Here is a 14607-nt window from a genome sequence, read left to right as displayed (position 1 = left end):
AAATTTTTGATACTGACGATTACTTTTCAAGTATATTTTTAAATCGTTCATAAATGTACGTTCTCTTATGGTTCAGTTTATCTCATCGATATGAAAACATACTTCGATCATAAAAGACCGATCTCATTTTATTCACTCTCAATCAATCTTTATAACAATAAATTTGTAAATCATATGAAAATTGTATCTCACTTGAATCTTAACTTGAAAATGTCGAGTATCTTATCTAAGAACTCCGTCATTAAAGGTCATCGACCGTGGCTATAATCTTTACAGATTAACGATCTACAATGTTATTTTGTACCAAAGAATTACTATTTATATTACTTGCGAATAAAGTATATGAAATAGAATTACCTTCTCCACTTGAGTTTTATAGTTTCAGCCAGCATTTGTTGAAAGATATATAAAATAAATAAAGTAAAAAACAAAGTAGGACGTGCAGTACCCGTATTGATCCTGCGTGATAGTCTATTGGACGATTTGGAACGAAACTAAATTTCACTGCTTGGTTGCTCTCGTGGGTATCTGATATGGCTAATCATGAGAGTTCTTGGGTTCAAATCCCAGGTCGGAACTGTATAATGGATTCGTTTTTTGTCAATATGTAACAGTACGGCATTTAAGAACTGACAACTGGAGTGTAAACTAATACCGTGCCTCATAAATCACGTAATGACATACATCTACATCTATATATATATATCCCTACATCTGAACCCTTACCATCAGGCATTTAGATTTGCACAGATTTGTACACTATGAAAATGATCGCTGTAGCTGAAACCGTGATCTTCATTAGTAAGATCAATTAAGTTCAAAAAAGTCAGACGCGTCGCCTAAATATTTAAATTGAAATGGATCAACCCTCTTACTGGTAACCGTATTTCGTAACTAAATACTTCAAAGTAAATGTCACCAAATGAAAAATTAGTTTAATGTAATCGCAACTCATTCCCTCCGCCTAGTAACTTTTTTATGCAAATCGAGGAAGATGTGACCTGATTTTTAATGACACTGCGCAATCACTTTGATGAATACTGTACGCGTGTCAGATTTGCATAAAAGGCCCTCGTAAAATATATTTGAGAAGAGTTGAAGTTTAAGTTTGACTTTTTGTGATTTTAAGATAGAAGTAAATAATTTATTGACGTGAGGACTGCGTTTAATTTTTCAGAATAATGTTATACAAGTTGTCTAAGTTAATAAGGCATGTAAATCACACATTTAACAATCATCTGTAAATATTATAGTTTCAAAATTATAATTATTGATCGCTTCATATTTCAATACATTATTATTAATGACGACTAAAATTGGGTGTTCTTAATCGACTTGTTAGGATTTTTTATCTGTGAAATAAATAAATTTAGCTTTTTTTTTACATTAGCAGCCTGTAAATTTCCCACTGCTGGGCTAAGGCCTCCTCTCCCTTTGAGGAGAAAGTTTGGAGCATATTCCACCACGCTGCTTCAATGCGGTTTGGTGGAATACACATGTGGCAGAATTTCGTTAAAATTAGACACATTCAGGTTTCCTCACGATGTTTTCCTTCACCGCCGAGCACGAGATGAATTATAAACACAAATTAAGCACATAAAATTCAGTGGTGCTTGCCTGGGTTTGAGCCCGAAATCACGCGTCAATCATCAAGATGCACGCGTTCTAACCACTGGGCCATCTCGGTAGCTTAATACAGGGGATTGTAGCATATTTGCGTTGTAGCCATGTATAGTTGTGTGATTAATAAAAATTATTCACACCAAGCATTCGTACAAAGTATTTAAGCTGTATAGAGGAGTTTTCATACTGGAAATATCAGATAATTAAATTTTTTAGAGATATTCTAAATAGTTAAGAACATATTCCAATAAAAAAAAATCGGTTATGTTTTTTGAATGTCATGTTTCATATAATAAATGTCAATGCATGCATTGAAATAACCATTTTTTTTTCTTGTTTTGCTGTACAGCTCGGTCCTCAAAAGGATTGACAGGGCAATTACATTTCTATCTGACGTCGGACTATTTTGACCGCTTATCATAAAAGTGGCGCTTAAAAATGTACTACATATTTTTTTTGTTATTCTCATTTTATAGTGTTGAATTTTGCTTTTTATTCAATGCATAATAAATCATAGAACACTATGAAGCTTGTAAATATTATATTAAACGTAGATTTCGAATTCTATATAAAAATTGTAATGTATCTTAAATATTTATTGGATAAACTTATTATATTACGTATATATTTAAAAAAAAAACTTGCGGTAAATAAAAATATATTTAATAATTACTAAGTAATGTGCCTCCTTAGTGCCAAACGCTTTTGGAATTTTAATCAACAATGCGGCCAATAGCTGAAGTGGTCTCAATGATCAAGACCTTCTCAAATTACCGCCTTAAATTGTTTGGACTATATTCTTCAGGACTTAAATTAAAAAAGAGGCAATTCGTTTCGTCAATTTGCATAACAACCCACTTACATTACGGAGCACGTACGAAAGATCCGTGATGTTGTTTTATTGAGAACGGGGAAAGAGGTGCGTTCAAATAAACAATATTGATGAAACTGATCGTAAACAAAGTATAAAAAATTTATATAAAACATTCCTGTGTGAAAAAATTACAGAAGGTTTTTCGTGTTGACTTATTCCTAACAAAGAGACTGACACATGTTCTTTAAGGAATTTTTGACTTTCTGTCAATGGGTTATTTTATTTCAAAGTTATTGGGTTCTTTATTATGATTTAAAAACTATTCGCAAAAATGATAAACGTTTTAATATAAAATCGATTTCATACGGGTTAAATTACTAATAAAAACTATAACTATATTCAAACTTAGGAGCGAAAACCACAATAACAATGTTTCTTTTCAGAAAAAAGTCGATAAAAATTATGTTACATATTTCAAAGGTAAAGTTCTTTTTGCAAATACGCCTGAGGCTGCGTGAAAGCGTTTCCTTAGTGTTTTCATTATATTATACATTTTTTAAATAAAGCACTTTGAATCTTGACTCGACTTGACATTATGAATTTTGACTCAAAATTAATGAAAACATTTATTTATATATTTTATAAACAGGTAAAAACATGAAATTTTTTAATAGAATTATTATGTTAATTTTTATGACTTGCTCCATCTTTATGATTTCAACAATTTACGTGATACATATTAAGTATGTTTTTGTTTACAATTTTTTAATATTATTATCTAAATCAAACCTTAGTGGTACCTACAATTGTTTTATTATTTGTTTTATTTTTTTATTTCAAAACATTCAAATGACAAATAGCACGATAATACTACATGGCATTACGTAGTATTTTTATTGCCTTTGAATGCCTGAACGCCTTTGTTTACCAGAGAGTTAAATAAATGTATATAATATGACCTTAATAAAATACAAATAATAGCAATGAAAGCGACTGGTTTAAATAGCAAATAATGCTGAATGCAAGGGAAAATGCGTAAATGTAACAGATTTTCTATGTACATTTTCAAGTATACTAAAATAAAAAAATCATAAACACTGATGTATATTCTTTCAATATATTTTGAGATCTTAAACGAAATTGTAATTATTTACTGTTTTATACTTACTGTTTTATATTTTATATCTGTCTAAATGGTTTTATAATTAAATTAAAGCACATGAAAGCCTCCAAATATCGTATCACACGTTTATGCCACTTGACCGACACTGTTGACCCATTTAGAGCGCAACGAGCACTTTTTAATTAAAATATGTATGTATCCTCATAATTTTTATCTTATCAACATTATTTAATTTTCTAGCTGAAAATTATAAAATCATTTATGGACAAGATGACAAAATAAGAATTTTTTAAATTATTAGTTGTTAAAATGATTGTAATTTTGAAAAGTTCACAAATAAAAATGATTAATTCAAATTTTCTTTGTTTCAGCTCACTCTGATCTCAGTTTTTGAAGAGAAGGATACAGTAAAAAAATTGGCGTCATTAGGAATACTTGTCTAGCGTTCGAGTTTGATGGCGACCATGCGGGGAGGCGCAGGTGGATAGCATGATAGCGCCTGCCACGGCGGCCTAATGGCGCTTGTGCGCCGGATACTAGGCGACGCCCAGGTACCGCAATTTGTAAAACAGTTTTACATTTAAAATTACTATTTGTTAATATATAAAAAAATATGTTTTATGCTCTATTTGGACAATCAAATGCAACTTATTTAATTAATAAACTTACTAGATGTAAGAAACAGGTATGGTATTCATTGTGCAATAATAATAATAATTGCTACAGAATACTTTTAATATTTACTTGTATTAACTTGTGAACCGCAAAATATAACTCAATAGTATTTATTATACTTGAAAACAATAACAATTTCATAAATGTTTATTTTCGATAGCTTACAGATTTAGAACAGACATTAGTTGTTATGTTATTGTTTACCAAAACTTTCCAACTGAAATTTTCTGATCATTAATTCTTATATATAAATATTCACGTTAGCACACATCATCTTTGTTTATTTCTGTAAATATCAGAATACGGAAATTAATTTATCCATACTATATTTAATATTATAAATGCGAAGGTAACTCTGTGTGTCTGTCTGTCTGTCTCGCTTTCACGCCAAAACTACTGGACCGATTTCAATGAAATTTGGTACACAAATAGTCTAGAGCCTGAGAAAGGACATAGGCTACTTTTTATTTGGAAAAAGTTCTGTAAAGCGTTGAAAAGAGGGATGAAAGTTTGTAAGTTGTTGAAATTATTGTCATTTTTAGGACTAGAAGCATAAAACTTATATTTTAGTCTGTATACTTATAAACTAACATATCATGACACCCACTAAGGAGCGAATTTTGGAAATAATACCCCTAAAGGGGTGAAATAGGGGTTGAATTTTTGGGATAATGATCAAAAATAAGTACATAAAATACGTATTTAAGCCTTTCTAGATAATCTACCATTGAGGGGGTGAAGTAAGGGTTGAAAGTTTTTATGGGTGTCAGTCATTTATAGGTTAAAACATGAAATTTTATTTTTGGGCTACTGATTAAAAATGAGTAGATACGTATTTAAGTGTTTCTTGATATTTTATGTCTAAAGGGAAAAATAGGTGTTAACATTTCGTATATAGGTTATTCTGGAAGTCCGTCATTTTGAAGTTAGAATCATGAAACTTTATTTTTGGACTACTGATTAAAAATGAGTAGATACGTATTTAAGCGTTTCTTGATATTTTATGTCTAAAGGGAAAAATAGGTGTTGACATTTCGTATACAGGTTATTCTGGAAGTCCGTCATTTTAAAGTTAGAATCATGAAACTTTATTTTTGGACTACTGATTAAAAATGAGTAGATACGTATTTAAGCGTTTTTTGATCTTTTATGTCTAAAGGGAAAAATAGGTGATGACATTTCGTATACAGGTTAGTCTGGAAGTCCGTCATTTTGAAGTTAGAAGCTCGAAATTTTATTTTTGGGCTACCAATTAAAAATGAGTTGATTCGCATTTAAGCGTTTCTGGATATTCTACCCTGAAATACACACCAATGTGGTATACAAAGAGGTCTTAAATTTACGTAATATTTTAAGTTAATTTGTAAGTATATTCATATTCTACGCAAGCGAAGCCGCGGGTAACAGCTATTATGTTATATGTAAAGAGAGTTACCCTTTAGATTTTTTTAACTATGAAAAAAACCGCGTTGTGAATACGAACGTTTTGCAATTGTTGATTGCTATATTATAATACTTATGAAAAACTGTAACTTCACGCTTCACATAATCTTTAGAAAGAAAATCGTGTGTAAGCATATCTCTTCGTTTTCGCATTTGTAAAGAGTTTTCGTTTTTCATTATTTATATTTTTAGCTTTATTTTACATGAAACTATTTGGATAAATAATTATTTTTATTTATTAACACGAAATGAAAAATCGCTCTTCGAAAATATTTTATCATTTATCACTGTATTTTTTATTACTAATTATATTATATATTGTTATATATAATATAATTATATATAGATAAAAAAATAATAAAATAATATGTTATATTTGTTGTATCTGTATGTGAACGTATGTTCGTATATTTATATGTTTGTACTTATGAAAGTGCTTTTACGGCAATTATTTTCCAGTTATTAGTTGATACATAAAAATTTAACCATGGAACGTAATTAATTACACAAGAGGTCCTACGTTTCCTCATAGCACTTGGTTTAACGGATGCATAGACCTAACCTTCGAATTTTGATAAAACTTGGAGGTATAGGACCCTTGATCGACGTATAAGTTATTACATTTTGGTAAAGTGATTAAGTGTTCCCAGAGATCAATCAACATACATATTGTTATAACTTTGTGTCCAAAAGCCACGTGAACAAAGTCGCTGGAACGGCTCGTATGCCCTTAATAAACCCAAGTTTGATTGAGAACTGGGAGGACATAAACCTAAGCCAGGTAGCCCGTAATTATATTGTACTGCGTTGTCAAAGTTTCATCGAAGTGTTAACATCGATTACAAAGTTCGTTTCAATCAGGGAGCCGAAGCTGCCTTAGCTATTAAACAACCATTATGTAAACGATTTTGCCAAAGCAAATCAATAATATTTAAAGGTATTATTATATATATAAAAAAATATGACATAAACTTTGTTCTAAAAAAACTTAACTAACTGAACCAAAATCAATCTTAAATAATATTATGTATTAAATTTATTATTGAAAAATGATTTTTGTAAACAATTATATATAGAACACAGACTTTCTTTATTGTCAAAAATAAAAATGAAATAAATGGTAAGCTTTAGATTAGCATTTTAAATATACGTTTACTTATTATGGTCTGGTGTTTACGCAAACTCTGCTATTAAGTTATAGGAATGTTTATTGAGCCTTTATAATTCTTGCGGTAAATCGTGTAGACCTAAATTATTTTCGTATGGCTTTTGTAATATTTAATATTTAGATTTCGACCTCAATATAAAACGAATGATTCCCATTATTTATTTTTAGTGGTAGTTTGAATTGTCCCTTATATTACTAAAATGATTCATGTATTACGTGATTACTACGTGATTTGTTATTTTATCGTACAGGTTATATAATATGATTCTATTTTCTTTTCATACATACAAAAAAATTTTTAAAGGTCTATTTAAGTTTTGTATTAGCACGTACTTATATTACGTGGCTTATAAAAATATTCTCACAGTATTACGCTTCAAAGAGGCTCGTAGCTCCCAAATCAACATTATTTTAACAAAAACAATTTATGAAAGAATGTCAAATTTGATAAAAGTTAAAAAAATCATACAATTTTTAATTATATCTTAAAACATAAGACGCACTATGTAATTTTGTTCAATTTAGTTCAAACAAACAAATTTTACCTCTTTGTAATATTTGTATGGATTAATGAAAAATGTAACAGTTTCTTCGTCACAATTTAGTTTTAAATTAGTTGAACTTTATTTGTTTCGGTATTAACTCTACACTATTTAATAGGCGAAACTTCGCAAAATGGTAGACGAGCAAGTGTCAGTGGGCACGAGAGTCGAGGCAGATGCCGAACCCGAGCCAGCGGACCCACTTATCACCCCCGCATGCTCGGCCCTCGACAGAAGTGACGACCCGCGTCCTATCCCGCCCGAACGACGCCTTCTCATCAGCACTCTTGACAAACCGCGCAATGGATCGCTGAATGGGGACAAAGAAGGCACGCTGAATAGGTCTACGCGACTCACGATCAAGAATGGGAAGGATAATCCATTTATAGGTGAGTTACAAAATTACTTCAATTATAACTATTACTTCTTGCTAAAAATATCGTATACGTATATCATTATAGCGTTATACAATGTTTGAATTTATTATTGACTGTATAATTGCAACATTAGTAAAAGTTTGTCGCTCTTTCTCTTTTTATGTATTAAATTACTGCTGGTATTTAATTAAAAGTAAATACCAGCCGAAACAAGTTGTTTTAAATTGTGATTAATATTTACAATAACACAATTAATTAAATATTATACATTCAACAGTATCCTCCCCTGACGACGATAACAAGGAAAACCAGGCAAACGGTAAAATAGATTCACCAGTGAAATGGTCCACGCAAAATGGGAGCGACAGTGGAACGTATGCCGAAATAGGCACTGCAGGGAACAGTAACAGCGACAGGAATGTTTTAGATCCCGCTGATAGCTCTGAGGAAGAAGTTCCATTGCCAGATGCAACTTCCCCCGGTAGGAGTAGTGATGGCCCGGAACCTAGAGCTGATATTACTGCAACTCTTGAAGGAGGTAAGATTTCATTAATATTCAAAATCTGTAATATTGATACGTAATTATATTTGAATAAAAAAGGTGTAGCCTAAATCTCAAACAAATAGGCTTAAATTCAATTGAATCCTGTAACATAACTATACAGAATAACTTGAAAAGCCTATTTGATTGTAATATATTGTATGTATTTGAAAAATAAAATCGTGCGACGATAATCTTCATCAACTAATTTTTTTTATATTTTTAAAAGTATTATCGGTTAAATTTAAGAGGTTCTATTGTTGATATTTATTTTAAAATAGTGTACATTAATTACGAACAAACGAATCTATATTTAAAATATAGTTTAAGCTCTTGTTTTACTTAGTGTATAAAACAGGAGATAATAGTTACTAACTGGTCGGGCCGGCATGTTTGTTTTGCTGATGAAGTAAGTTTCGAGTTAGTTGGGAATTCTTCAGCAAAGCTGCCGCTACTAACTATTATGAATCAAGTCTGTATAAAACTAGGTTGGCTATAACTCAGACAAACAGCTTGTTAGAGCTAATAACATATGGATTTTGATAGAATCCGATTTATGTTTTAAAATGTAGTAATTAGATGATTATTTTTTGTTTTGATGATTACGTACACAATAACCTTATAAAAACTAAGCTTAAGCTTAGTGTATTATATATTTAAATATTGACTATATGATTGATATAATAATTACTCGCAATGGTAGTTCTCTATATATTCTGACCATTTTACGATAGTTTTCATACATTGCTCGTCGACTTAGTGGAATATCTCGCGCACTAATGAGCCACTGCCGTAGGGAATAAAATCATTTGCGACTGCACAGCCAGCTCACTTCGCTAGAAAGAAACTTTCCGCCTGATGTTGCAATTTGTCATTTAGTTTTCGCTACCTTTTTAATTAGCGTCTGATAATTAGAAGTTTTCTCACTTTTCTTACATTGCGAAATAAAAAAGTTAATTTCGTTAACTTCTGTTCGAAAATATTACAACTGTTATTTAAATGTAACATACTAACAAACTAATAAACTTCTAAGTTCTCGAAGAAGGAAAGCTTTGCTTAATAAATTTTACACACATAATTCTTATTATGATTTTTCCGTAATACTTTATAATAATTATTCAAAAGGTAATTAATATTGTATATTTTATACAAGTAGGTGTGATTAATAAACAAAGTATTTTTTTTTTTATTCTTTCATGATACTACAACTTTTACATATAAATAATGAAGTGTGCAGCTTGAAGAAGTCGTTGTAAGCTTACTGCAGCTCGTTACTAAAGTAGGTCGACATCGTCACCCAAAAATTTAATTGATTTATTATTGCAGGGAAGGTTATTATTTTGATTATATTCTGTTTTCCGTTATATTTTTATTTATGTGTTAAAGATGTATTCAAAACTTATTCAAATCAACATCAATATCATGTATACGAATATTTCATAAAATAATTACAAGTTTAGAGCATTTATTGTTCCATTAATCTATGTTCAGTCATATCCTCAGTAACTCCATTATTTCGCAATTCTTAGAACATCCTTACAAAATACATGCAACTCTTTGTATTATTTTTTTATCTTCTTTTTTTACTATCATTCGCACCAACATCTTTACTTGAATCTTCTAATATGATATGTAGCAAGTGACCTCGAAAGTGACCTAATTTTTTTTTGATTAATTTATTTGTATATAAACGCAAAATATGAAAGTCGATCTAATGAAATAGAATAAAAATTAAAATCTAATAATTTGACCAAATATTTTAAAACCTCGTTTCGTCTCCTTATTACATATGTTTAGTTAAGATATAGAAAAATAAATTTGGAAATAAGTTATATTGTGTTATACTTCAAACATGTAAAACAACCTTTAAAAAACTATGGATTTCACCTGTGTTATAATAAATTCAATTACAGCATTAAATAAATATAAAAAATTGAAATAGATCTTATAATACCATAAAGCATTCCATTAATTATTTGTCTAGACATTTTAATGGAAAATCGTAGTAGGAGTAAATAAATTCGCATTTATGTACTTTTCATTTACTTGGTTCGTTTTAGTTATTTATTCCTTTTTTTCGAATGAAAAGGTTCACGTTACTTATTAAAAATATTTAAGAGCAATTTTATTTATCGAAGAAATATTTTACAGTTGGAGAATTGCACATTTTCATTTTTCTGTACAGTACAAAACAACATATGTTGCAAAATAAATACAAGGTTTTATGTAGCTTGTACAAGAATCGCTGAAGTCAATAGATTTGAGTGTTTACAATAAAACAGGTCGCATACACACCTGCGTCCTGCGCCCTGACGCATGATAAAACGAATAATCGATTCGTCTGGACGGGGTTACGGGCTTTCGTGACTGGGAGAACTTTTGCATTGGTGCAACGTTTACGTCCCCATAACAGTTTAAATTTATACACATTAACCAACATAACTTTCGACAGTTTTTCACAATATTAAAAGCTGATAACGTTGCAACGTAACAATTATGATCAATATTAATGAAGCGGGAAATACCTAATGGTTATTTCCTGTTTAGTACATTTTTGTACGCTATTACAAATAGAAACAAAATATCTGATAAGATTTGCCTTTACGTTTTTATTATAAAGAGCTGATGGAAGTAAATAAAAATAATTATGTTTACCGCTATAGCATCTGAAATTTCTTTATCACGGTTAGTTGTTTAATTAATACACAATAAGAATTGTATTAACGTAAAACAGAATATTTGAATACAATTTATAATTTGATATTCTGTCGTGACTTGTGATTTTTTGTAATAAAGTAAGCCCATGTCGTATTAAATTGGCCTTAAAGAGTATGTTATGTTTGCAACGTAAATACAAACAGGTTCCGGTTCCCCGGGTGGGCGTTCAGACCGGTCGCGGCAGGAAGAGGTGCCCGCGTCCCCGGGGATGCTCACCGCAGCGCAGCTGGCCCGGCGGCTACGTCTTGAAAACGAACGTCTGCAGGTCGCCTTTTTATTTTCCCTGTTTTTCAGAATCGTTCGTAATTTATATGAACAAAGAAAAATTCTTTCTCTCATTAATTGTTTTTCTGTAAATTTAAAGACTTTTGCAGTGGAATAATAACCTGTTTCTTTAGTGTCGCTTTGAATTAAATTTTAATTTTTAAATACTCAACGGCAGCTTTATGGTTCGTAAATCAGGGGTAAAAGAGAAATGGAATTGCTAATACTTAATTGAAGAAATATTTCAAAGTAATGTATATATTTAATGATTTTTTTATGATCAAAAATACCCATTTACCTAAACCCCATTGATTCCCAAAATAATAAATCTTTCAAGTAGCTAGTATTTTATATTCTAACACAGCAGCCAAAAGTCAGAAGTAATGGATATCTTAAACAAGTAACTTAAATTATAAAATATAAAACCATCCAAGCTCAGCATGTATACATACTCGTATTAAGCTAGATACTTCGCTGACTCAATTTAACATGCTTACGGATGGTAATATCGGGAGAAGTTTATAAATCGACAGCTATTAATCCTCGATGCAGGCGGAACTGACGCGTGTACGGCGTTTGTTGGTAGCGGCCGCGGAGAGGGGAGAGGCGGGGAATGCTTTGATAGAGAGGGCCCAGGGGGACACACAAGATGGCACACCTCTCGATCCGCAGCAGTTGGAGAAAGAGCTGCTACTGGCTAGAGAAGCTGTTAATTGTAAGTTTTATGTTCCTTTATAATTATGTCAGTCTGGCTTTTCTAGTTTATATTTAAATACACTATCACTTAGGACAGAGACTGTAAGAATGAAGAAAACTTAATTATATCAACAAAAATAAAATCTCTTTTGTATACTTTTTTTATTATATTTTTATTACACTTTAAGGCATGTTATTATAATATTTAATATGGATAATTTTGTTATATCGCTTTCGATGTACATCAAAAGTACAGTTTACATGGGTATATACTGTATTTAATCTAAGCATACTACGACTTCCATCAGGAATGTAACTACAAAGTGAATATTTCATAATGCAGTAAAGTGAACGAAATGAGGCAATTTGCTCAAGCAACCGTTCTTGATCGGAAAAAGAAATAGGAAGCCGACAGTTTGATAAACTAAAGTCATAATGTTTTAGAAAGTATCTGGTCGGAAAAGTAAGGGTAAATTAGTTTACGAGTCACGTTTACTCCAGAGTTGGACTTTGACTTTCACCGACATTTTTAGTGAAGACTTTACCTTAAAGATCTAACTATATAAGTCTCCTGAAACGACTACTTTAGACTTTCTCTATAAATACTTAAAAGTAATATTTAAGATACAGATCTTAATACAATATTTATTTATCTCTGTCGTTTAAAGAAACGATACGATATTTTGGTACTTCATAAAATTACCAGGGTTCATATATTTATATGAAGGTATTATTGCCGATTTAATTTAATTCCGTCGTCACTAAAAAACACATAACAGCTGAAAGCTTAAAATAAAGTACTGTGGTGGTAATAAAAAAGATTGTTTGTAATCCAATACGTCAAAAGGTTTCACCCTACGTGTCGAGTGTAACAAGCGTTAACGTTAATGGTTTTTAGGAAGTATCAGTGATATTGCACTATTTGGAAACGAATCAAAATAGCCTCTATAACAATCTAATAACGGCTCAAATTGCGAGATGGTTTCCAGTTATATCGGTATTTTTGAAACTGTATATAATATGGCTATAGTCTAATTTATCTGATGCGATCCATCGATTCAATTAGTGCTAGTCAGTTTTGTTTATTTTATTAAATACATTTTAACGCAATATATTTAAAATACGTAATACACAAATATATACATAATTCTATTTCCGTGGCATTTTTATTATTTTTTTTGGCTTTATACTAATTATGTTAGTAAAGAAACAAGGTAAATTTATACCGAAAACAGCATTAGTGTTGCAATATTAAAGATGAGATAGTGTAATAGAGACCACGATAGATGTAATATATTGGCTCTCGTTATTATTATTAAGTTATTACTATGAGCCCGATGTTTGCGTAGCATTCCCATTGATTTACTTACTGTGATGACAAAATGCTGTGAAGTGTAAGCGCTCTTATATAAAAATGTATTTAGTGTAAAAGTTTTCAATATCGTAATGTTAAAACAAAAGTTAAACAATGCATTCTTTTTAATGTAGCTTGTCGAATTATAAAGTCTAAATCTTGAAATATTAGAGAATTATCAGAATCTAAACTATGTTATCCGGGATCACAATACGATCAAACCGAACGTGTTATATGTATAATAAGGGTAGAACGAGTAATTTGATGCGCTCAATGAAGCATCGATCAAAGGACGCTTATCAGCGTGTAAGCTTTCTAATCGTCGGAGGGTATTGTGCTGTCATATTTATATATGGTTTGTTTTTTTTTTTTTTTGTTAAATAATGTGTATAGCATTGCATCATGATTTTATTCTTTTTATCTTATGAAAATGCAAGATTATTTCGAGGTATCAACACTTATTAATATTCCAAATACAAAACGTGTACTTTAATTATTATTACGGGTCATTTTATAATATCAATAGATAGAGGAATATCTATCAGTGCGTGATTGATGTGTATTCTCAAAACTAAATTTTATTACTCTTGTAGATACTTCTAACCGTTTTTATATTGTTTTTTTATGATCCTTCTGTTATAACAAAAAAGGTGTTAACATCCGACTGAAAAATATTTCGAATATTTTCGCTAAAAGAAATATACGAGAATAAATAAGTAAGACATTTCCCAGTAAAGCCTTTCCGTGTACTGTTAAAACTAACAGTTTCTTTTATTGCAGCTTTGAAAGCCGACAAGAAGCGGCTCAAAGCGGAGAAATTTGATTTGCTGAATCAGATGAAGCAACTGTACGCGACTCTCGAGGACAAAGAGAAGGAGCTCAGGGACTTCATTAGAAATTATGAGCAGGTACTGTTGAGGGCTCCTAGCACGCTGTTATTATTATCCGAGCTAATTTTATTTTATAAATTCAAAACGAACCTTCTTTGAATTGAAGAAAAAATACAAAGGTTAATTTTAATTACAGACTGCTTTGTAATATAATAATGCAGTGATTGACCAAATTATATATTAAATTATATATAGTTTTGAATTTCATATTGCAATCGACATATTTATAAAACAATGTGCACAAGTTATTATAAGTAATTGACCTTATACATTCATTCGTTTTATATCTGTTTGAGTATAATGCTATTTTAAATAAAACAAAGACTCTTCGTTTCAATAGATGACATAAATTGTTATTGTTTCATAGTTTTGCAATAAG

The 14607-nt window shown here is 30.5% G+C and overlaps 1 protein-coding gene across 6 annotated transcripts in view; it reads left to right on the top strand.

Annotated features, from left to right (window-relative positions):
• Window positions 1-14607, top strand: part of LOC113403368 (kazrin) — a 93952-nt gene that overhangs the window by 55493 nt on the left and 23852 nt on the right. For all 6 annotated transcript variants that reach the window (XM_026643897.2, XM_026643895.2, XM_026643898.2 and 3 more), the window contains exons 2-7: window positions 3932-4111; window positions 7507-7777; window positions 8043-8303; window positions 11168-11289; window positions 11841-12003; window positions 14119-14246. In XM_026643897.2, the coding sequence (XP_026499682.1) occupies window positions 4076-4111; window positions 7507-7777; window positions 8043-8303; window positions 11168-11289; window positions 11841-12003; window positions 14119-14246 (981 nt within the window). In that variant the 5' untranslated portion in view covers window positions 3932-4075. The remainder of the gene's footprint in view (window positions 1-3931; window positions 4112-7506; window positions 7778-8042; window positions 8304-11167; window positions 11290-11840; window positions 12004-14118; window positions 14247-14607) is intronic.

Source organism: Vanessa tameamea, chromosome 13 (genome assembly GCF_037043105.1).
Source record: "Vanessa tameamea isolate UH-Manoa-2023 chromosome 13, ilVanTame1 primary haplotype, whole genome shotgun sequence".
NCBI lineage: Eukaryota > Metazoa > Arthropoda > Insecta > Lepidoptera > Nymphalidae > Vanessa > Vanessa tameamea.
Note: the sequence above shows the minus strand (reverse complement) of the source record. Positions and strands in the feature narration are given on the sequence as shown.